The sequence below is a fragment of the Eptatretus burgeri genome, chromosome 4 (genome assembly GCF_056783735.1).
Source record: "Eptatretus burgeri isolate ZD-2024b chromosome 4, Ebu_testis_v1, whole genome shotgun sequence".
Lineage (NCBI taxonomy): Eukaryota > Metazoa > Chordata > Myxini > Myxiniformes > Myxinidae > Eptatretus > Eptatretus burgeri.
The window spans coordinates 34,340,103-34,363,982 of record NC_140964.1 but is presented as its reverse complement, the minus strand read 5'-3'; the positions used below and the strand labels follow the sequence as shown (position 1 = coordinate 34,363,982).

The window sequence follows — 23,880 nt, the reverse complement described above, 5'->3', positions numbered from 1 at the left end:
TTGTGTATGTGAATTGGGAAAATGGCAGCATGTTTGCTGTTTTGGTGAGAGAGAAGTGGATAGATGGAGAAATGTCAGATTTAAAATGTCGATGGAAATAGCAAATGAGATGGACGTTTTGAGTATACGTACAACTGGGATTTCTGTATATTTTAGCATGTTGTTTTGGGAAATAACAAGGAAAGGGATTAAAATATTGATATGACATATAATGCAAGTTAAATGCTTCCATAACAATCTTTGTTAGTCTTGTAGAACTACATGTGCCCATGACGTTTATTGATTGGTGTTTAATTGATGCTTTGTTTGTTTCGGAGTGTTGAAAGCGGTCTTTGAAGCAATGTACGATTTCATCTAAATGAAGTTTCCACACAAAGATTGGACGATGGGAGAAGCCAGATTTGGGTGATTGAGCATTCAACACATGATTATGTCCCTTCCTGAGGAGATAAGATGGAGCAATGTGGGAAAAGAAAGAAAAAACCCACTGAGGAGAAGGTTGAGCAAAGTCTTAACGTCGGCGTTGTGTGGTGCCTGCATGGAGGAATGTTCTCAGCCACACTCTCGATTGCCGCTCTGCAAATACATCATGAACTTGCTGTGGTCACTTCAATGTACGACAGGCCTGGAGTTCCACACTGCGCTCCTTCAACCCAGTGTCCGGCCCAAGCTTGTACTTGCCCACATCTACCTTCTCCTCAGCTCAAGGAGTGCTTCGATTGTGTTTCCCGTTGGGTGCCGCTCTATCCACACCCTGACCTGTTTATCTTCTGACTTCGGGTAGCATGTTTTGAATGTGTGACATGCTGATGAACAGGCCATAATTAAATGGAAACTCACTCATTTTCTGATATGAGCACACGCTGCCATTGTTGATTGAACTTTAATAATGGAAATCTTTTCTCCTTCAGGAATGGGACATGGTAATCATGTGTAAGAAAAATTATTCAAATTTTCCTTAAAAAAAAAAAACGGGGGAGTGTGGGGGAAAAATTTATATTAATGTATTTTAAATTGTAACAAATGGAGTTTCAGAAATGTAACTTTTATGCTGCAAATTGAATTGGCTGTCATTTCTGGCCAAAAGACTTTTGCCCTAAATGATAAGAAATGTGTTGTTCTGGAGCAGAGTGACCGAGCTGATAAATGAACCTTTGCTTAGAAAATGTACGAAGTGGCTTTTTGTCTTGAGGACACGTCTACAGTCTGGGTGAATATCCCCCAACCTCTCTCTCATGGAAGTATAAATATTTTGAAAGGCACATTGTTCTCAGTACGAGCACGTGAGGAAGTATAGTTTCTCAGTGGCTCGTACTCCTTGGAACTGACCAAGTACCAAGTTAGACTAAAACTCTCTGATGTAATGTAGAAGTGAATTGAATCGGGTTGGTCTAACTGTTAACTAAAGTAAGAATAATATTGCAAACAAAAGGGGATTTTTTAAGTTCATTGTACAAGGGTGAGAAGTGTATGGTGTATAATTAGGAAATAAATTGTTTCACAAGGAAGGACTTGTGTGGACATCAGTTTTATCAGTGTCGATAGGGTTTTTTTTGTAGGATTTTATAATCAAATCGGACAAGTGTTAAACTCTGTTTGAAGTCAAATAGGATTCCACAATCGGCCGGTTAGAATCCTTCAGGAGGACAACGATCACAACAAGGTGGGTTTAAAAAATCCACATCAGTGTAATGCGAATTTCCACAACCGTAACAATATATATATATATATATATATATATATATATATATATATATATATACATATATACATACATACATACATACATACACACATACACACATACATATATCTTCTTCTTCATTCGGCTGCCCCCGTTAGGGGTCGCCACAGCGGATCATCCGTATGATCCGCATAGTGATTTGGCACATATTTTACACCAGATGCCCTTCTTGACGCAACCCTGGTCCCCTCTTACGACACAGGGATATGGTACACCTATTTTAACCAGGGTATACACCGGCCCAGTATACTGGTACTCATTTTGCCGACCTCGGAAGGATGACAGGCTGAGTCAACCCCCTGGTGTATCAATTCAGTGGCCCAACAGGGCTTGAACTCAGGACCTTTTGGATCCCAAGCCGCTGCCCTAACCACTGCGCCAACACCAGGTATATATATATATATATATATATATATATATATATATATATATATATATATATATATATATATATATATATCATATGGCTTGCATTGGAGCATTTGCTACGAGTTTCATTAATGGAAATTTCTCCCGTACGTAATGCATTCGTATTAAAGATTCTCCTTGGCATGCTGAACCCGAGTGGAAATTTTGTTCATTTCTACCGCATCTCCATGGTGTCAAGGTGTGAGGCAGGTGTGAGGCAGGTGTGAGGCAGGTGTGCCAGCCCAGAGCAGTACAGTACGTACTTTGTGTATAATATATATTTGCAAAACACTTGTATTTGGCACGTCATGGACTTCATTTTGTTCTTTTCAGCAAAAAACCAAATCCGAATTTTTGGGAGAGGAAAACAATGCATTCGTTTCTGACCGTTGCTATGGAACGATTTGATCATCACTATGGCGTTTCCATGACAACCATGGCCAATTGTCCTTTGGGAAGGAACCTCGAAACAGCCACCTTTGTGCAAGATGAGCCAATTAAAGTCAGTGTGCCGATTACAGGTCTATTTTGTATTTTTTTTTTTTAATCAAAAGTGCCCCTCTCGGTTTTGACTTGAGATTATGTAATCCTTTTTAAATTTAAACCGCCACTCGCGTCGTCGTCCGATCTACAATGTCCTCGATGCTAAACGAGATTATCCTCAATTATCTTGACTTCGACATATGTATGTATATATATAATATAACAAGAGTTGAAAGCTGAACTCACACGCCGAGTCAAACTCTCCTTGCCAGACCTCGCCCGTGAGTAAATCTTCCGCTCTCAGGGCCAGATGGCCAGGAGGACCGATTCCCAGGCGCAAAGAGAACTCCGCACCGGCGAACACGCAGCGAGACTGCGCACGTAAACCCTCGGCCATTCCCGCGACTTAAACGTAAAAAATAAATAAATAATAGCCTCAAAACCCAGCGCGCCAATCAGAGACGCGGGCTTCACATCGTTGAACCAGCGCCGACAGCGGCCAACGATCGACCATCGTAACAGCCATCCCATTCGTCGACGAGAATCACGTGATTAAACCCTCTTCCTGTGAGACATTTTTGATTGGAAAAAAAAAACAACAAAAAAACACTAAATACGTTTGAAGACGCCGAAGCAGAATTCATGAGGAAACTGAGGCATAAATGAAGTAAAGCTACAATTAAAAAAAAAGATAGTGTGAAGAGAACACTTCGTGAGTGAGTGGAACATATTCATAATGATATTTTATAATAATGAAATGCCGATTTGAACGGATAACACCAAACTCAATGAAATGCAGTAATATTGCTAAGTATTGTCGAGGTGCCGCATTACAGGCTAGCTCTCTCTTTTATATTATATACAGTAGTAAAAAAAAATCCACCAAGTATTATACCCTGTGGTACAATGTAAAGCTCTATACCATTATTCCGCGTTGAGCGGTGTATGCTCAGACAAAGTTGATCTGTTCTCTTGCGATCCGTCATTTAAATATATCTTCACAATTTCGATCATATATTGAGTGAGTCGATACGTCCCTTGTTGAAAATGCAAGATCCGATACAAGGATGAAAGGAGATCGAGTCGAAGGGGAGGAAGCGGTGAAGAATCGCCATGGCGAGCCCTCCAGGCAAGAAGTTGGTGAGAAGCGGGAGCGGCCTTCGCATGGTGGCACAGAGCACCGCGTTGACCAGTCCGTTTACACTGGAGGAGCCGCGCTGGATCGCCGATAAGGACGTAAGCGCGACAATCCGGGGGAAGGCCTTGCTGCTGTCATTACGATGCTTCCATTAATGTTCTTCCTGTGTTCAAAAGTTTGTGGAAAAAGTGTTTCTGAAATAAGAAAAATAAGATTGAAGGGGAGGTTGAGTGGGGTGGGAGACGAAGAAAAGGAGTTGGGGGGAGGGGTGGAGGAGACGAAGAAAAGGGGGTGGAGGAGAGGAAGAAAAGGAGTTGGGGGGAGGGGTGGAGGAGACGAAGAAAAGGGGAGGGGTGAAGGAGACGAAGAAAAGGGCTTGGGGGGTGGAGGAGACGAAGAAAAGGGCTTGGGGGGTGGAGGAGACGAAGAAAAGGGGGGTGGAGGAGACGAAGAAAAGGGGGGTGGAGGAGACGAAGAAAAGGGCTTGGGGGGTGGAGGAGACGAAGAAAAAGGGGGGTGGAGGAGACGAAGAAAAGGGCTTGGGGGGGTGGAGGAGACGAAGAAAAAGGGGTGAAGGAGATGAAGAAAAGGGCTTGGGGGGTGGAGGAGACTAAGAAAAGGGGGGGGGTGGAGGAGATGAAGAAAAGGGCTTGGGGGGGGGTGGAGGAGACGAAGAAAAGGGGGGTGAAGGAGATGAAGAAAAGGGCTTGGGGGTGGAGGAGACGAAGAAAAGGGGGTGGAGATGTGAGGGAAGGAGAGGGGATGAGAGGTGGGTGAGGTTTTAGACGGAAGAAGTGTAGTCGTAGGAGAGGTGAGATGGGGGAATGGGGGAGGGAAGAGGGATGGGGGAGGGGTGGAAAGAGAGGAGAAATTAAAATACAAAGGGTGATATGTGGGAGGCAATGGATGATACTCAGAAGAATTAAATAATAATGAGGAGGAGGAGGAATGAAGAAAAATAATCAGAAGTGTTTTAGACAATTTTTTTGTTGTTGTTGTTGCAAACACTATGTTCTGGCTTTTCAACTTTCTATTTTACTGTTTTCAGATGAGTGAAAGACCGATCTTTCTTTCCCCACCCTTGTTATCCACAGTGTGATCACTGCATGCAATGCAAGGTGAAGTTTGACTTTCTGAAACGAAAGGTAGGCCATTTAATTGAGGTGAAACACAATCCAGAGTATCTTTAACTGTTTGTACTGCAAGCCATACACGATCTTGCCTGTTCACAAGGACATACAATGGGACTCAGGATGTTGAATGACTGGTGGAAATTTGGCCCCATGCCTGCTTTACAAAGGCTTGTCAATTATATTCTGTAATTTGTTAATTTCAGAGGTAATTCAACCAAATTATTATTTCGGTAATATGGCAGTACGAAAGCCAATATTCCACGAGGTGGCGACAGGTGAACTTCAGTGAAGTATGGTATGCTACATAAATAAGGTACCAAACGAAAAAAACTTGGATACAGAAGCCTTGCCATTTGGCTAATTCTTCAAAGCAGTGCAAGTGCCAAGTATTCATGCGAGCGCTGTATTCGAACTCTAACTCGGCGAGTTGCGCTGTCGAGTCCGAGTCAAGCCGGGTTTGCTTGTCAAATCGGAAATGAACTTCGAGATTTTCCTATCACATGAAATGAAAAAAAAATATAAGAGTGTGCGGTACAAATGTGCATTTGTATATGATAGTACATTTCTCTTTGAGAGGTTCAAAACATCTCCCTGGTTATTCTCAGAGAGCTGCCTCAACACCGGCGAGTCGGGCAGTTTACTCGGGCAGATTGGCAGAGACTGCAAGCAGCTCTCTCAATCTCTATCTCTCTATCTCTCTCTCTATATATATATATATATATATATATATATATATATATATATAATATATATATATATATAATATATATATTGTTGCGGTATTCGCGCCCGCCGGCGTGCTGACGGCCACGTAACTCGAATCGCGGCACATCGCCCACCGGACGGACAATCCAGTCGTGACCCTCTCGGACTAACGCCGGGAACCAGTCACGGGTGGACCTTTCGGTCTCACCGCGATCGAGCCAATCAGCCCCCGCGTGGGATAGGTTGCTCGCCAAATTCGACCTACCTAAGTACCCACGCGGAGGGTAGACCGGGCGATCGCACTCGCCGCAGGTCGACTTCGGACACGGGCCACTTAAGCGAATTCCGTACTATCAGAATAACCGAGCGGTGTTATCGTCGACCTCGACGGTTCGATTAATTATCGGGCGTATTCAGCCCACTACCAACCCTTTACGTGAAGCAAGATGAGGATTCAATGGGAGAAAAAGACAAAAGCGAGCGGGAGAACAGTTCAATAATAAAGCACATTTATTCGCGGCACACGGGAAGCACACATTCAATTCCACCAAAAGCACACAAAAAAAAAAAGAAAACACAATTCCATTTACACAAAAGCAAATATAAAAGCGAAGACAATGCAGAGCTAATACCGACTACCGAGCACACGGCAACACTTATACAATTCTCGCTTCACAGACGGCGCCGACAACACATACCCAAAACCAAGGAAAAGAATACCCTCAAGGATGAGGCGGGCCTGAGGCCGAGACCGGGTCGCGCCTACCCGTCTGGTGATGAGACGCGGAGCGGCGATGGCGCCTCACTCCGCGGGCCTCGCGGACAGTGTCTGGCAGGGGGTGGGAAAGGGGCCCCCTTGGTCGCACTATCTCAGCGCGGGGGGAAACATGAGGGGGTTGCTGATGCTCGGGGTATAGAGGATCTTTATTATCCCTGGTGTGCGTCTCCACCTCGGCCAGGTCGCGCTGCCGGCCTCCCTCGGGCGTGCAGCTCCCGGCACCGATGCGAGCACCCCCTCGTCTGCCTTCGCCGCTGCCGCCTCTCCGCCTCTGGACTCTCCGACTCTGGACTCTTCTTTGGACTCTCCCGTTCGACTCTCTTCAGCTTCTCCAGCTACTGCAGGCTTCGGGCTCCAGACTTCCACACGGCTCTGACTGACGAACACGGTCCTTTTATCCCCCCGTAGCTTCGCCTTTGACCCCCTCCCTTTGACCTTTCACCTCGCTCCCCATTGGCCCGAGAAAAAGTGGGCGTGAAGGCTTCTTGATCCACAAATTTGCATATATCGATCGTCCTGGAGGCGGGGCCAAATCGTCCCTCGCTCACCGATTGGACGGCAAAAAGTGGGCGTGTGTCGTTTTTGATCCGTTTTTGAAGCACAAAATCCGTGATTTTGTACACGCTGTTCGACGCGCGCTCTGCACGAATCCAACACCGGTACCCACAGCGGGGCAAGAACGGTGGCGATGCTACGGTTGCGAGGTGTGACGTGAAGGTCGTGGCGGTTGTGGTGAAGCGGTGGTTGTGGTCGGTGGTTGATGTTGTGGTTGTGGTGGTAATCATGGCGGTTGGTCCAAAATAAAGATAGTAAAAGAAAAACGGCTATCCTGAAGAGTCGCAGCACGCATATATGACATGTATTCCCACTAGACAACGGGTTTGGACCTAACTACACATGTACTTACCGAGATACCTCACCTAAGGGACCTGAATGGTGGTTTACATTTGGTAACCACAACACTACCCCCTCCTCTTTTACAGACTCGTCCCGAGTCGTCAAATTTTCGTGTGCCATCATGTGTAGTTTTCCCCTAGTACATTTTACCTACGGATCCCTGGGTGCGACATTCATGGTATTCGTGTCCCCAAAATAAATAACCTGAGGGCTGCGTAACTACCTAAACAAACTCACTCACACGGACGACTTAAATAAAATTGCCGGCGCTAGACAGACATGCCGGGGGGCGCACTCATATTTACAGTACATCTTAACCTTAACTTACAAATTTTACACTAAACCATGGCCCAGGATCATTGAACTCTGCAAAGGAAAAGCAGTTAGCAGGGAGCCAGGCTGCCCGCATGCAGTCTCTGGTTCAAAACAATGCAGGTGACAGGGAACGTGGCTGGCTGCTCACACGCAGTCCAAGGCCTTCCCTTTTTGAAGTGAACGCAGTGAACCACAACGGTGCATGGGCTGCACAAACGTAGTCTCCGTGCCAGCTCAAGTGGCACACGCAATGAGCACAACGAATGGATGGATGGATGCAAACACGGTGCACGGGCCGCCACTGCAGGCCCGTGTTGTAGCTGCCAACAGGGCAGTTCTCGCAGCTTGCAAACTGTTGCCTTGATCCTGGCGCACATGGAAATGAACAGGGGGGGGGGGCAAAGCAAAAATTGAACGGGGCTGGTGAACGTGGGCAGTGGGCATGGCATGGCAAAGGTGCAGGCAACACAGCCCGCAGAAGTAGGCCGCTGCAGGCAAACACAGCCGGCAGATGAACTGGCCGGCACAGGCCTTGAAGCAAACACGGCCAGCCGATGGCACAGGCCTTGCAGCAAAACAACAGCTGCCGATGAAGTTGGCCGGCCTCCGCCTTGAAGCAAAACACGGCCAGCCGATGAAGTTGGCCAGCCTTTGCCGTTCAGTGGAGGTTGGTGGAGGGAGTGCGGTGGTGCTGGCCACTTGGAAGGTGGGCTCGGACCTACCTACCTGTCTCCCTCCCAACCTATCGCCTTTGCCTGTCACTGTACATACCCACTCCCTTAATTTGTCAAACCCCAATTTAGCCCCAACTTATTTTTTTGTTGTTTTTATTTTTACTTCCCCACTATAAATCGTCCCCTAACCCCCTTTATCGTCCTTGTTCGGCTAACCTATCCTGTCACCTAGCCTACTCCCAACCCCTACGTTCCCTTCCCGGAGGGGAACAAGGGAGAGCTGGCGTCCTGTGTCGAGGCCCACCGAAGCCTCAGAATGGCCTCCCCCAGAGTTCGGCGATCTAACCCAAAGTGGGTCCAGCGGCCCTCAACGAGAGTGAGGGGATGGATGGTGCGGAGGGGTACATCTCCTAATCTACCCTAACCATTTAACTGTTAAACTACCCCGGGGCTTTCAACAAGCGCCTCTCGCTTAAACTATTGGTTCTAACAACCCAGATTCCCGTCGCCTGTGTTGGTGTCCTCACAATTTCGGGCCTCGCCCCCCAATTTTCTCTCCGTGCCCTCACACGGTCTCCTGGCTGGGACACGTGGCTCCCTTTGGCAGGCACGACCCTCTGCCGATTCTCCTGCTATGGCACCCCCGGGCACTACACTGCCTCCGAGCCTACCAGCTCCCTAACACCGGGAGTGCCCCCCATGGCACCTCCCCCTGAAACGCACACGTGGCAGGCCGGCCTCCCGGGCCCCTTTCCGAGGGTCACCCGTGCCCACAACACTGCCCACGCGGCCTACGGCGCCCCGGGCCCCCGCACCAAGCAGGCACACCCGTGCCCACTACTCTATCCCGGCCCCCCATGGGCCCATGGCCTACCGCGGCCGACTAGCCTGGTGCCCGGGGTACCCACTCAGCGATACTCACCTTTCGCAGCCACGCTCCCAAGCCCGTCAACAGGGCTCCTGCACCCCTCCAAATGGGTCTCGAGCCTACTTTCCCACCAACAGCAAAACGACCTCCATTTTCAATTTGACTAACCCAGCTAACTCACTTTATACTGACCCCGGGGTCCCTTGGGCGGGAGTCACTCCTCCCCCCAATCACTCATCGCACCATGCATTCCCCATTCACTCCACTCACACAGACCCGCTGGCCTCACTCACTCACCAAGCACATGCTTCCAATCCACTCACCAACAACTCTTCAACACACACACCACTGAACTCTGCCATCCTTCTAACTACTTCCCCTAACTAACTCGTGATCCCACGTCGTCCCTTAAACTAGTAGCACGTTCCTTTTAACACTACGTAGCTAAACTACGTCAACTCTACACATTCACTGTCTGTCACTGTCTCCTAATCTCTTTAATCAATTTCCCCACCTAAATCTGGCTATCATCCCTCTAACTAATCCATTCCACGGACTCCATGAGGACTTACCCCTGCCCCATGAAGTCGGTCTAACTAAGCTAACCCTTCCCCCTAACTAGTTTCCATCCTGTGCCCAGGTAAGGGGGTCTTTCACCCCTTGCCCAGGAATCCTGTGTACCCGAAAGTGAGGCTTGCCTTCTTTTTTTTTTTTTTCATGCGCAGCACCTGCGCGGCAACTCGCACTCTTTGCACTTTGCAACTGCCCGTGACGTCATGCAGCTGCACGTGTTCCTCGTCCCTCCTTGGACGGGACCATCCGGCAGAGATACCCCTCCTGCCGGATTCCAACCCCACGTGCAGCCATGACGTCACCGTGCGCATAAAAAAAAAACACAAGCCCCACGTCTCGAGGGGTTCCCCACGCGAACACATGTGCTTTGCCCGTTGGAGCTAAACACACACGATCGCGTGGAGAACCCGTCCGGTCCAAATCCATTTACCTGCCTAAACTTTGTCCGTCCGCGGGATCGGCAAATCCACCGCGTGCGTTTCCGGACCGGGACTTCACTCTCGCAAGCGAGCACGTGGTGGTCTCGTGTGTTGCACAGCACGAACCGCGTGCTCACTGCTGGGTGAACCCGGCACGGTCCTCGAAACAACTACAGCCGCTACCCGGCTTTCTCTCCTCTGTCGCCGTCTCCGTCTCCATTCCACACACGCATACCTGTGTGTTACGACGCACACAGTCCACTCCATCAAACTCACACCGGGAGACGCGGCTGCGTGCTCCCGCATGCCAACCGACATCTCCCTTACATACCGCTCTCTCACACACACGGTCTCCCTTGCACACAGCGACCTTGCACACGGCCGTTCACTCGCACGTGCGGGGGCACTCACCCGCGGTGCCTCACTCGCACTCCGTGCCTCATCCACACACGGTGCCTCACCCACACACGCGGGGGCACTAACCCGCGGTGCCTCACTCACACTGGCCGTTTCACTCACACACGCGAGGGCACTCACCCGCGGTCCCTCATTCACACACACGGCGACACTCACACACGGTGCCTCATCCACACACGGTGTGCTGGGAAGCACGTACTCCGGCACCATCGCCACTACACCACTCACACACGGGGTCGCTTCCACACACGGGGCCGCACTCACACCTTGCACCACACACACAGGGACAACCACACTGGGGATTCGTGTCCCCACAAGAGTCTCCGGGGCCTCTATACCCCCCAAGCTTTCCAAGCACCTGTCCACAGCACCCGTCCTCTCAACCTCGCAAAGCACGACCGAACTCACCTGGTCGTGACTCGCCTCAAGGGGGCAGACTCCCTCCCCTCGTTCCTGGAGGAGGTCATCCAGGTGCTCGCACTGGGTCTCGACCCAGTCCGCCAGCTCACCCCCATTATCCTCCACTACCTCTGTGTGTGTGTGTGCGTCACTTACCCCGTCTTCCTCGTGTAGTCTTTCCTCTATTTTTTCTATCTCCCGTGTCTCTGCCAACTCTTCACCCTTTACCTCCCTTGTCTCAACTATTATTTCCTTTGTCACGGCCTTCATGCCCGCCTGCAGGCATCGGCCCATGTTCTGCGTCTCACCCCGGAACTTTTTCATTTCTTCCTTCATGTTTGTTTCCATTTTAGTTTTCATGCGTTTTATTTCGTTTGTGAATGTATCCATCTTTTCGTTTATTTGTTGTGTATTCGCATCCATCTTTTCGATCATTTTCGCATTCATCTTTTCGTTCATTGCCGCCAGCATGGCGCATAGCTGGGCCATGTTGGATGCACTCAGCTGAGCCGTTTCGGCAAGGGTTGGGGAAGGGTTTTGGTGGAGAGGGGGGGGGGAGGTGTCATACACTGCGGCCGCTGCCGCACCCATTTCAGGTTCTGGGTTCAGTTGGGCGAGTCCGTGTTCCTGCACAATCAACATTTCCTGCTCGGGGATTCCATCCTGGACCATGGATCCTACACATTCTACATCCATTTCTAATACCCCCGGCTCCCGCTCGCCTTGAGACGCCATCTTGCTTCTCGTGAAGGGTTAATTTGCTCGCTCGTAATTTGGAGGGAATCGGGGGTCGCTTCTCTCACCCCTGGACCGATTCCCGTGAATTTAGCCGGAGACAGGAGAGCCCGCTTTCCTGTTCTCCGATACCAGTGCCGCGAGGAGGGCGATGAATTTGTATCCCACTCCTGACACCAGTGTTGCGGTATTCGCGCCCGCCGGCGTGCTGACGGCCACGTAACTCGAATCGCGGCACGTCGCCCACCGGACGGACAATCCAGTCGTGACCCTCTCGGACTAACGCCGGGAACCAGTCACGGGTGGACCTTTCGGTCTCACCGCGATCGAGCCAATCAGCCCCCGCGTGGGATAGGGTTGCTCGTCAAATTCGACCTACCTAAGTACCCACGCGGAGGGTAGACCGGGCGATCGCACCTCGCCGCAGGTCGACTTCGGACACGGGCCACTTAAGCGACCCGTTCCGTACTATCAGAATAACCGAGCGGTGTTATCGTCGACCTCGACGGTTCGATTAATTATCGGGCGTATTCAGCCCACTACCAACCCTTTACGTGAAGCAAGATGAGGATTCAATGGGAGAAAAAGACGAAGCGAAGCGGGAGAACAGTTCAATAATAAAGCACATTTATTCGCGGCACACGGGAAGCACACATTCAATTCCACCAAAAGCACACAAAAAAAAAAGAAAACACAATTCCATTTACACAAAAAGCAAATATAAAAGCGAAGACAATGCAGAGCTAATACCGACTACCGAGCACACGGCAACACTTATACAATTCTACTTCACAGACGGCGCCGACAACACATACCCAAAACCAAGGAAAAGAATACCCTCAAGGATGAGGCGGGCCTGAGGCCGAGACCGGGTCGCGCCTACCCGTCTGGTGATGAGACGCGGAGCGGCGATGGCGCCTCACTCCGCGGGCCTCGCCGACAGTGTCTGGCAGGGGTGGGAAAGTGGCCCCCTTGGTCGCACTATCTCAGCGCGGGGGGAAACAGGAGGGGGTTGCTGATGCTCGGGGTATAGAGGATCTTTATTATCCCTGGTGTGCGTCTCCACCTCGGCCAGGTCGCGCTGCCGGCCTCCCTCGGGCGTGCAGCTCCCGGCACCGACGCGAGCACCCCCTCGTCTGCCTTCGCCGCTGCCGCCTCTCCGCCTCTGGACTCTCCGACTCTGGACTCTTCTTTGGACTCTCCCGTTCGACTCTCTTCAGCTTCTCCAGCTACTGCAGGCTTCGGGCTCCAGACTTCCACACGGCTCTGACTGACGAACACGGTCCTTTTATCCCCCGGCCCGCCTTTGACCCCCTCCCTTGACCTTTCACCTCGCTCCCCATTGGCCCGAGAAAAGTGGGCGTGAAGGCTTTCTGATCCACAAATTTGCATATATCGATCGTCCTGGAGGCGGGGCCAAATCGTCCCTCGCTCACCAATTGGACGGCAAAAAGTGGGCGTGTGTCGTTTTTGATCCGTTTTTGAAGCACAAAATCCGTGATTTTGTACACGCTGTTCGACGCGCGCTCTGCACGAATCCAACACCGGTACCCACAGCGGGGCAAGAACGGTGGCGATGCTACGGTTGCGAGGTGTGACGTGAAGGTCGTGGCGGTTGTGGTGAAGCGGTGGTTGTGGTCGGTGGTTGATGTTGTGGTTGTGGTGGTAATCATGGCGGTTGGTCCAAAATAAAGATAGTAAAAGAAAAACGGCTATCCTGAAGAGTCGCAGCACGCATATATGACATGTATTCCCACTAGACAACGGGTTTGGACCTAACTACACATGTACTTACCGAGATACCTCACCTAAGGGACCTGAATGGTGGTTTGCGAATTTGGTAACCACAACAATATATATATATATATATATATATATAGGATTGGTCTCCCATATCTACTAACCTTAATGTTGACTCAGCCTGGGAATTCTTCCAGAGAATCTCTTTCTCTTTCTCATATTCATCCCATATCGTCTTCGATTATACTACCCTTCTTCCCGTCCATGGTACACTGAATCCTGTGATGAGGCAGTTGCTCTGAAACAACGTATCTTCTCTTCCGAGAAGGCAAATCTGACCGAAGGCAATCTCGGTGCATTCCAAAAAGTCTGCAACAAGTGTGTGTCCACCCTCAGGAGAGCCAGAAAACATCTGTCCAACTTCAAGATTGAAATTTTAAACTCTTCTCCCTCCTCTAATACCTGGTGGCACTTTGTTAGGTCTGCCTCTGGTATTTGCTCCCCCTCCATCGCTTTCCTCACTTCAAATGGCATCACAGCCGACTCCACTCATAAGAGGGCTGAATGCGTCAATTGTGTGTTTGCTTCCAAAACTTGTGTTCCCAACCCCTCACTCTTGGAACCCATCCTTCCTTGTCGTACCCAACTGCTCCTGGACTCTGTCTTTTGCTCCTGAGAAGGTGGAAGAAGGCTCTTTAAAACCTCGACTCTGACTCTGAAACGACACTGGAGAGCATCAGCTCACATGTCCTTCACCTGCTCTGCTGCATCTGCACATCCTCTATCTGCCCTTTTCACCCTATAACTTGCCCAAGGTCCTTTTCGATATGCTAGAAAATCGGCCAACATCACTGCATTCAGTAGAGCACTTGCCTCTGCCTGACTGAATAATTTACGTTTTGTATCCCACTGATAGGCTGGATCCAAAATCTAATCGGCTTGTTATTTTCACCTGCCCAACTCGTCCACCTCGTTTTGTCATAACTCTACAACTTTTTGAGATATCGTGTTTTATATCATTGTTGTCCCTCTCGCTCAATGATGAAGAATCGCTAAAAAAATATCTGATCCGGATCCAGTTCTTCACATAAATTTAATCGATTTGTTCTTGTCACACAACCGACCCATCCACAAATTTTTGGCTGAATCCATCCATAACCTTTTGAGGTATACTGCTCACAGAGACAGACACAGATAGACAGGCAAATAGGGGTGAAAAGATAACCTCCGTCCACCTTCGGTGGAAAAATCTGATCCCCTTAACTACAGATCTATCATCAAGGTCTTGGAATCGATCATCGCAGTTGACATGAAATCCTTCCATTTCTCCAACAAACTCATCTCGTATCACCAATATGGTTTCAAACCAGGCCACTCCACCTTGGACGTGCTGCTTCTACTCGCGCAACAAAGGATGGAGGCGCTCAATGTCAGACATGAGATCACGGCCTTCTCTCTGGACACATCTCGTGCTTTTGATGCAGTCATCGTCACCTTTTATTTAAGTTTGGTTGGGTTTCGTGTAAACCAGTTGCTGTTGCATTGCATTTGATATAATAATGAATTAATTATTTTAGTGAGGTAAATTATTTAATTAATATGATTGGTTAAATATAATATATATTTATTTATAGATATATTAAATGTAGAAGGTATTTAGATTAGAAATAATAATAATAAATAAATATTATTTATAAAATACATGATAAATAAGCATTAAAATAATTTGTTGCTGGTAGCTAAGATACGCAGTGCAGCATGTTAAAATCGGTTGTTACTCACAGTTATTAGATTAAAACCAGAACCTCTCCAAACGGTGGATCCACAACCCCAGTCGCAGGTCCACATCAGTAGATTACTCGATATCAATTGACTCACAACCTCAAAGTTGTGTCCAGTCAGTCAGTCAACACAGTAATGCAATATCATTATTCAAACTTGTATAATTTTTACTTTTATTTCAAGTATTACTACATATGAATAACTTTTAATCATACACCACTTCATACGATAATATATTAAGCGATAAACAATTTACCTTGTGCACATTCATCTAACCGCCATAATTCCCTGTGTAGATCATGGTTATTGTAGTGGAAGCAGTGCTGCGGCCAGCTGTACATGTCAACACATCTTAGATTGAGGCTATTCATCCTCCATGCGATTGATTTACATAAACTTGATTCCAGATCTTCCATGAACCTTGGTCATGTTTAAAATAAAAAAAAATAAACAATTTGCAAAAATATCACAGTTTTTAGCCAATGCAAGATCCCATACATTTTAGCCAAAATTACTGAGCTGGATCCGAACCGAGTTTTTGCTGCCGCATCCCAGCACTAATTCATGACGTGTCAATTTATAACCTCCGCCACCGCAGATGGACGGTTTTCATCCATGCCTGTCTGTCTGTGAGCAATACATCTCAAAAGCTTATGGACGGATTTGGAATAAAATGTGTAAAGATGGGTGTGTGATGAGAAGAAATTAATTGGATTTCGGTGAGGATCTGAATCCGGATACTACAATTAGCTTGTGCTCACGAAGCGAAAAGCAGTGTTTAGTGATCGGTAGCATGTGTATTTTGTACGTACGTATGGTGTATGTCATACGTCGACATAGTGTCTGCATTTTGTTAAGAGCGCACATCGAAAAGCATTCAGCGGAGGAAATTGAAACGTTACCACATGTTACATGACCTTGTGATATAGCGGTCACTCTTTTGAGGTCAACATAGACCGATTTTCTAAAATTGTCAATTTTCATCCGATTGACTTTAAATTTGAACAGGATTTGCATATCAAGTCACTGAATTAAATCTAACTATTTTTGAGGTCAACATAAGCCAAAATTTCTAAAATTGTCAATTTTCATCCAATTGACTTGAAATTTGAACAGGATTTTCATCAAAATGACCATCATGTGTCACGTGGTCTGACAGCCATATTGGATCTAATGGAAAATCTTTGTGGGCGAAACCGCTTAACCAATCAATGCAAAATTTAACAAATTGATCAAGTACCCATGGGAAATCTGGTTTGATAAAGATGACATCATCGGTCACACGGTCTGGCAGACATATTGGATCAAAGAAAACAAAACAAAAAACCTTTAAAAAACAAGAGTTGGCTCACACCAAGTCCTTCTCAAGACTGCTCACGGTATGTATTCTTTGAATACCATATAATTTTTAAAAGTGATTCCTCACAATTGAGAGATCAGGCCTAAAATGTTATATAGCACGATCTTTCAAAAAGTTTTGGTCGGGTTATGACAAAACTTGGTGGATGAGTTGGGTAAATGACCACAACAAGCTGATTAATTTTTAGTTTAGGTCCAGTTTCAGATCTGGACTTTCAGTGGGATACAAAACGTAAGCTGTGCAGTCTGGTGGAGGTATGTATGCTTTCTGCCAAGTGTCGTTCTAGTTTTCCTTGTGTTGTTTTTTTTACTTTAATCACCTTGGCAAGTCACACATTTTTACCCTGTTGTTCTGTCGTGATTCTTCAAGTACCCCACCTATCCATTTCCATGGTCAGCCACTGGAAGAGGTCCAGTTTCCTGGACGTTTAGGTGTCACCAGCCATGACCTCTCCGAGGCTGAACTATATACCAAAGCTGGTATTTGAAGCCAGCCAGAGAATGGGCATCCACCATCAATCATTCAAAGTTGTTGGCGTATATACCTCGGTTTTCCTCCCTTTAGTATACGTATGTTGTTCGTGGTGCAGAACCCAGCTCGTTGTCTAATGACTGCAACCCAAGGTTTGCGCTTCATGAGTATGAACGATCGTACAGGTCGTTGGCTACCATTCAAATGGATCTTTGTCAAATGGGGTCTGTGATTTCTGAGTGACGTTACAGTTACCACATCAACAGCGTAACGTTTGTGAAACTTGCATTTCAAGTAAACAGACACAAAGTCAAACCAGAAGGGCACTCGGTAGAGCGCATATCTCTTCCCCGTAATGCCTGATCCATGAGAACATATCGGGGGCCCAATACATTTTTGAGATATCGTGCTAAAAATCGTTTTTGAGCCTCTCAATGGTGAAGAATCACTATAAAAAATTAAATAATTCTCCTATCCGGGTCTGGATCTTCACCAAAATCAAATCAGTTCGTCATTGTCTTCCACCCAACGTGTCCACAAAATTTTATCCGGATCCGTCCACAACTTTTTGAGATATCGTGCACACAAACAAACAGACAGACAGAAAAGGGTTAAAACATAACCTCCTTCACCTTTGGTGGCGGAGGTAATGAGGAAGTTCACCATTACATACAATGTCCATCAACAATTTCTGCATTGAGTTGATTCCGCCCAGTGCCCCTGTCTTGCCGGCTCGACTCGAGCGTGTTCACCTCATCCTCCAGAACCGTCCAACGATCGACTCGCGTTGCGTTGTTTTCTCGCGTGCACTGACCCGTTCAGGATGATTGAAGAGCTCAAAGGAATTCTTTCCCAATACACAATCTGAATGAGTTTTCATCAACCTGATTATAATCGGCTCCACCTGTTAACAACCAGTCTGGACATTAACACCTCGTTCGCTCAGAGTTAAATCGAGCACGGGGACGATCGAAACACATGCCTCGTTACGTCGCCTGTCTCTACACTTCCCTCTCGTCGGTTTATATTGTAACACAATGATCCCGTGCCTTCCAGCAAATGCGATTCTCGTCTGTACCGGAACCTTCGTCTCGGAATGTTCCAGCATTTTCACGACTCTCTCTCCAGGCAGTTTACAATACAATACTGCCATCCACAGTCAAATTAGCTCATGTCATCGAGCAGTTTATAATACATTTCACCAATTCATGCTGCAAGTTGCAACACACTTGCAACATGTCATGTAGCCATCAGTTTTAGTCGTTCATTTATAGGCATTGACTCGTGCTTACTGGCTATATTGTCGAGCTTTTAACAAACACAAGTCATTCCTTGATAAGTCAGAACAACTTGCAGCCCACAAGGCCTTTATCCATAGCACAATGGAGTACTGCTCTGCCCTGTGTGCTTGATATCTGCCTATTTGAATCTGGGAAATTTTAAAGCTCTGAACATTATTGGCAACTCTCACGATAGGTTGAAGTACAAGGCCTGTTGTTCTCACATCCCAGACAGGTCTGTGGGTTCTTCTTGTTCTTGTTCTTGTTCTTCTTGCTCTTCTTCTTCCAAAATCCAGCTATACTGCCCTCTTAAACTTGTTTGTTCCTCTTTTCTTCCATTTGTGGAACCACCTTCCTTAAAGGCTGTTCAATCTCACTATTCATTCAAGGTCTTCAAGCTGGTGGTGCGTCCCCATTTTGTCATCGTCTTTTTTCAGGACCCACAATTTTCTACTCCCATGAAGCCAATATGACCCACCCTTCTTACTCGCAGGTCTTTCCTCCCTTCTTCTCATCTCTCTTCCTGTTTATACATGCCCCGTGTTTGTTTTGTCAAAATGTTTCCTCGCTGTTGGTCTGTTGTGTTTTTTTTTTAACCGGCTGTCACCACTTTTTCACGAGTCTCGAACTTGTATAGAATCTTATGCTTTTTATTATATTTTTACAAACGCATGACTTGAGGCTGGCAGGACAGCTTGGGGACAGTGCACCCATTTGAGCTGCCTACTCCAGGTTTGATTCCCGACTGCCATGTACTCGCATTATAGATGAGGAATCAAGTGTGCCCTTTTTCACGTATGCAGCCCACTAATGCTCTTCAATCCAGTATAAGGATGGGATTAAGAACACTAGCATCATTGCCTTGTTTTGACAGCATCATTGCCGACGCTGTGGACACTGCCTCTGTGAGTCGTGCTGTTCGCTACGTTTACCTTTGCCACGCATGAGCTTTGTGGATCCTGTTCGTCAATGCAAGCCCTGTAGTGCAAGGTCACGCTTTGAGGAAGATTTTTACGGATCGCAGCTTGCTTCCCTGCAGCGTGGTGTGTTGGTGTTGAATAATTTCAGCTTTTATTTATTTATTTTCAAAACAAAAGTTGGGACGAGTACAAGCATTCTTTACCACTGTCTCGATCTGTCCTTTTGTTTGTCATTTTCTTACCCATGATGTCGAGTATATTCTTAATCTATGAAGCTGGTTCCTAAATCCTTCCCTTTCTTTGCGCTTGTTGCTTGTTTTTCCTCATTCCTCCTTTGCTTTGCTTTGCTTTTTTTCTTTTTCTTTCCTTCTTTCCATCAATCTCTCCCCTCTTTATTGTGTCTTTTTATGACCCTGTGATTTTGTTGAGAGAGTGTTTGACGTACATCGACAGGAGCCTCGTTGCAAGTATCTGGAGATGTTCTGGATGTTCCGCAGACCATGACCTGCAAACTCTCCAATAACCAAAGGTCACAACCTGAGGCATTTTCACATGCATGACAAAGCTGCATCGTTTATGGCACCTGCTTGAAATCTCAGCTCTGTTGGTTACTCGGAACAGCAATTTATAACTTGTGTTTGTTCTTTGCAACCATGGCGCCTGCCTCCCAAAGTATCAGCAATCTCACCTTTGTCATTGCAGGTTCTTATATTTGGATGGCGCATCTCATCTGGAGGTGGAGATTGTGCGGATTGAAACTGTGGAAATGGAGATGGAAGCGTTCGAGCCAGGTAAAGGTACCTGCGGAATGGCAGGACAGGTGTGTTGAGAATGACACCTTAAGATACTGATTTTGTTTGTTAATAAGGATCACTTAATTAGCCCATGATCCCTCATGCAGTGGCAAATGGGATTTTGTGTGTTTTCATGGTTTTTTTTTTTCTTAACCATTTGAGCTTTTCTCATCAAATTTTCAGCAAACCTTTATTTTGATAATATGGAGAAAATAATAAAAGATTGTGTCAAAATGTCAAAGGGCAAAGTCACAGTAAATACAAATAAGCTTTATTAGCCATGCTGTCGCATGTCGAGTTTGAGACGGTTCGTTTAAAAAAATATATAAAATTAACAATCGAGTTGTTTATTTATTTACCACTAGCAGGGGCTACCCGATGCTGGGGGAGGGGGGGTAGGGGATATCCAGTGTGGCCTGCCTGGGTGAACTTTTGCTGGCGGTGGTTTTGATACGTGCTGGACATTGAAAAGCTATGGATTTATTGGCATTATGGCAGGATACCTTTTGTCTGCATTCTGGTGGCAGCACTGCCTGACCCCACATCCCAATATACACTTTATGGTGGCCTTTGGTGGCCTCAAAATGGATGTCGAGGCCAACGTGTGGTGGCTTAAAGCTTAAAATTTTACCCAGATTTTGAAGTAACCACACCCAAAATTTGTGAAATTTTGTTTCACAAATTTGCTGCAGTTCAGCTGTGAAAGATTAGCGCACGCACGCACACACGTGCGTGAAAATATTTATATGGATTTTGGCTTCAATGTGTCCAGGCCTTAACTTTCTACCATTTGAGCTTTTGTCAAATTTTCAACAAACATTTATTGTGAGAAAATAGAGAACACTTAAAAAAAATTATTTTTATTTAAAAAAAAATATTTTTTAGCTTTTGTTTTTATCAAGTTTAGTTTGAGTACAAAGCAGACATGGATGGGCTTTGCATTTGGAAATGCTTTCTCGTTATTATTGGAATCACTTTTATAGCTTTAAATACAAAGGTGCACAGCATGATCTTGGAAAGTTAGTTTTTCTATTAAATGGAATTTATTTCATTTCTCAATAGTATCGGTTGTATTACGGAAACAAAAATGGGCCTATTAATACAACAGAGTGGAAAAGGGAAGAATAATTTTCACCTTTCTTTTTGCCGTTTAAGCGATTTATGCAATATTTATGGTTTTGCAGGTTCTGACCAGCAACATTTGGCTGGTATTATGTTGAAGCACGGAATCCTGGGCCAGCCCGCCAGCCACCAACTATGTTTGCGTGTGCCGCCATATTCGGATGAGCGTCAACGGGCCTTGACCTGGTTATCAGCCATGCAACAGGTACTGTCTATACTTTAGATTACTAAGACAATTAATTGGCCTGCTTCATAATCAAAGTTGATTCATTACCTCAACCACCAAAGGTGGGTGGAGGTTGTGATTTTACCCTTGTCTGTCTGTCTCTGTCTGTGAGCAAGATATCTCCAAAAGTTTTGAATGGATTCAGCCGAAATTTGATGGATAGCTTGGGTTGTGACATGGATGAATTGATTAGATTTTGGTGAAGAACTGGATTGGCATCCGATTATATATTTTTTCATTTTCTTTTTGGTGATTCTTCACCTTTGAGAGATAGTCCCAAAAATGATACATAGTATGTGTGATATTTCAAAAAGTTGACAGATTATGACAAAACTTAGTGGATGAGTTACGTAGGTGACAAGAACAAGCCAATTACATATTGGTTAAGGTCTGGATGCAGATCTAGCCTATCAATGGGAAACAAAATGTAAACTGTTCAGCCTGGTGGAGGTATGTGTGCTGTTCTAGTTTTTCTCCCCGCCACCAAAGGTGGAAGGAGGTTCTGTTTTCATCTCTCTGTCTGTGTGCAGGATATCTCAAAAAGTTGTGGATGGATTCGGATGAAATTTTGTGGGCAGGTTGGGTGTGTGATAAGGACAAACTGATTACATTTTGGTGAAGATGCAGATCCGGATCTGACTGCTATAAATTTTTAAGTGATTCTTCACCACTGAGATAGGGCCAAAAATTATACATATATATATATATATATATCTCACGATATCTCAAAAAGTGTGGATGGATTCGGACAAAACTTGGTGGACACGATAGGTATGTGACAGACAAATTGATTCAATTTTGGTGAAGATCCGAATCCGATCACATCATTTTTTAACCAGAGATTTGGTGTCGAAGCCACCCAATGCTCGCCTGTTTATACATTTATCGTTTTTAAAAGACTAGTCTAATAATATTTTTTTTATAAAGCATTGCAGTGAAGTCAGATCCAAATAATTTTAAAGCAATATATGTATTTGTATATTGTAATCAGTAAACTAGTACACATATTAAATGAATGGCAAGCGTCTAGTATAAACAGGCGAGCATTGGGTGGCTTTGACACCATCTTAGGTTGAAATAAAAAAAAAAATTAAAGTCATTTGTTAATTTCAACTTCACTACACCAATAATATACCCCAAAGGAACCTCCATGCCAAATATCAGCATCCTAGTACACATATTAAATGAAAGGCAAGCTTCTAAAAATAACTTGCACCAAAAACTTTAACGTTGATGTGCTACAAAAAAGTTAAGTTCAAAACAGGTCAAAAATTTAAAACATTTGAAATTATTTTTTAATTTCAACTTCACTACATCAATAATATACCCCAAATGAACCACCATGCCAAATATCAGCATCCCAGTACACATATTAAATGAATGGCAAGCTTCTAAATAACTTGCACCAAAAACTTTAACATTTTCACGCTGACGCTGACACTCACGCTCACGCCAGGGGTATCGCTAAAGCTCTCTGTTCTTCGAACAGGTGAGCTAACGATGATTCTTCATCAATTGAGAGATTGCGCTAAACCATGTATAAGCACGATCTCTCAAAAAGTTATGGACGGATTTGGATGAAACCTGGTGGATAGGTTGGGTGTGTGACAAGGGCGAACCGATTCAATTTTGGTGAATATCCAAGTCCAGATCTGGACATGATAATTATTTAATTTTTTAAGTGATTCTTCACCATTAAGAGATAGGGCCAAAAACAATAAACAGTCTGAATTTTCAAAAATGTATTGGGCCTGATACATTCTCGTGGATCAGGCATTGCGTGGCGGAGGTATGCGCTCCACCGAGTGCCTTTCTAGTTGCCACTGTGATCGCAACTGAAACAGAATTCTCCCTTTTTTATATTTATTCATTTGCAGGCGGTGTTGTTCACGTGTGAGGCACAATCTGCGGAGGATGATTGAACACTATCTGGATTTGGAGAGAGAAGGTGCAAGTGTTTGGTCGATTGAATGGTATATAATTACTGAGTTGTGGAATATTTGCTTTACAATTTGGGATCATGGCTGGAGACTGGGCTGAAGGATTGCAGTGTTACCTGTCATAGCTCTTTGTGGTGAAATCTCGATACTGTTCTTTCTGTTACTAACAAGGTTAAAACTTTCCACTTGCTGAATACTATCTTTTTTCCAAGTTAACTTTTTGTGCCATTCCATTTTACACAGGGGAACTTGGCTAATTGTAAATTGTTTTTGCAAAAGATTTGTATGAGATGTGATATTGTATTTTGCTTTAACACAATGTGAATTGTCATTATATGTATATATTTAAAAAAAAATGTATTGCCTGTGGCCGAAATTATCTAAACGGTCTTCAGAAAATAGTATATTTTGATGCAACATTTCTTTTGTAATGTTGCTTCCATAAAATGCAATAAAAATGCTTTTCCACTTCATGCGTCTGTCTTTAAATCCATCAACAAGAAGGAAGTCAATGGTGCTTCATCGCAAATCCCCACACTTCCCACTGAAAGCAAAGTTG

General features: G+C 45.7%; 2 protein-coding genes across 6 annotated transcripts in view; one reads left to right on the top strand and one right to left on the bottom strand.

Moving 5' to 3' along the window:
• The window catches only part of CCDC61 (coiled-coil domain containing 61), a 73,434-nt gene that overhangs the window by 37,465 nt on the left and 12,089 nt on the right, over positions 1 to 23,880 (bottom strand). The window contains exon 1 of one of the 4 annotated variants that reach the window (XR_015057262.1): positions 2,882 to 3,159. The exons of 1 other annotated variant lie outside the window; for it this stretch is intronic. Coding sequence is in view for 1 of the 3 variants with exons in the window: in XM_085877398.1 (XP_085733524.1) it covers positions 2,882 to 3,032 (151 nt within the window). In the remaining 2 variants the exon portion in view is untranslated. Of the gene's footprint in view, positions 1 to 2,881; positions 3,160 to 23,880 lie in introns of those variants that run through there. 2 more of the 4 variants (XR_015057263.1, XM_085877398.1) reach the window with 2 other exon arrangements.
• Positions 3,517 to 23,794, top strand: LOC147027778 (zinc finger FYVE domain-containing protein 21-like). 2 transcript variants are annotated; one of them, XR_015057265.1, is made up of 7 exons: positions 3,517 to 3,871; positions 4,868 to 4,918; positions 19,194 to 19,362; positions 19,693 to 19,768; positions 19,942 to 20,059; positions 21,218 to 21,360; positions 23,259 to 23,794. XR_015057265.1 is itself a non-coding variant. In XM_085877403.1 (7 exons), exons 1-7 carry the CDS (start codon positions 3,749 to 3,751, stop codon positions 23,301 to 23,303), a joined length of 696 nt encoding a protein of 231 aa, XP_085733529.1. In that variant the 5' UTR covers positions 3,537 to 3,748; the 3' UTR covers positions 23,304 to 23,794. The 2 variants fall into 2 exon arrangements, 1 of the variants encoding a protein (XP_085733529.1); XM_085877403.1 differs by having other exon boundaries at positions 3,537 to 3,871; positions 19,942 to 20,030.

What these genes read in the sequence shown, in the direction of transcription:
- LOC147027778 (XM_085877403.1), top strand. Translation starts at nt 3,749, where the DNA reads ATGGCGAGCCCTCCAGGCAAGAAGTTGGTGAGAAGCGGGAGCGGCCTT. An exon ending in TTGACTTTCTGAAACGAAAG is followed by an intron (nt 4,919 to 19,193) that starts GTAGGCCATTTA and finishes TTGTTTTGACAG; the next exon opens with CATCATTGCCGACGCTGTGG. An exon ending in GGTTATCAGCCATGCAACAG is followed by an intron (nt 21,361 to 23,258) that starts GTACTGTCTATA and finishes ATTCATTTGCAG; the next exon opens with GCGGTGTTGTTCACGTGTGA.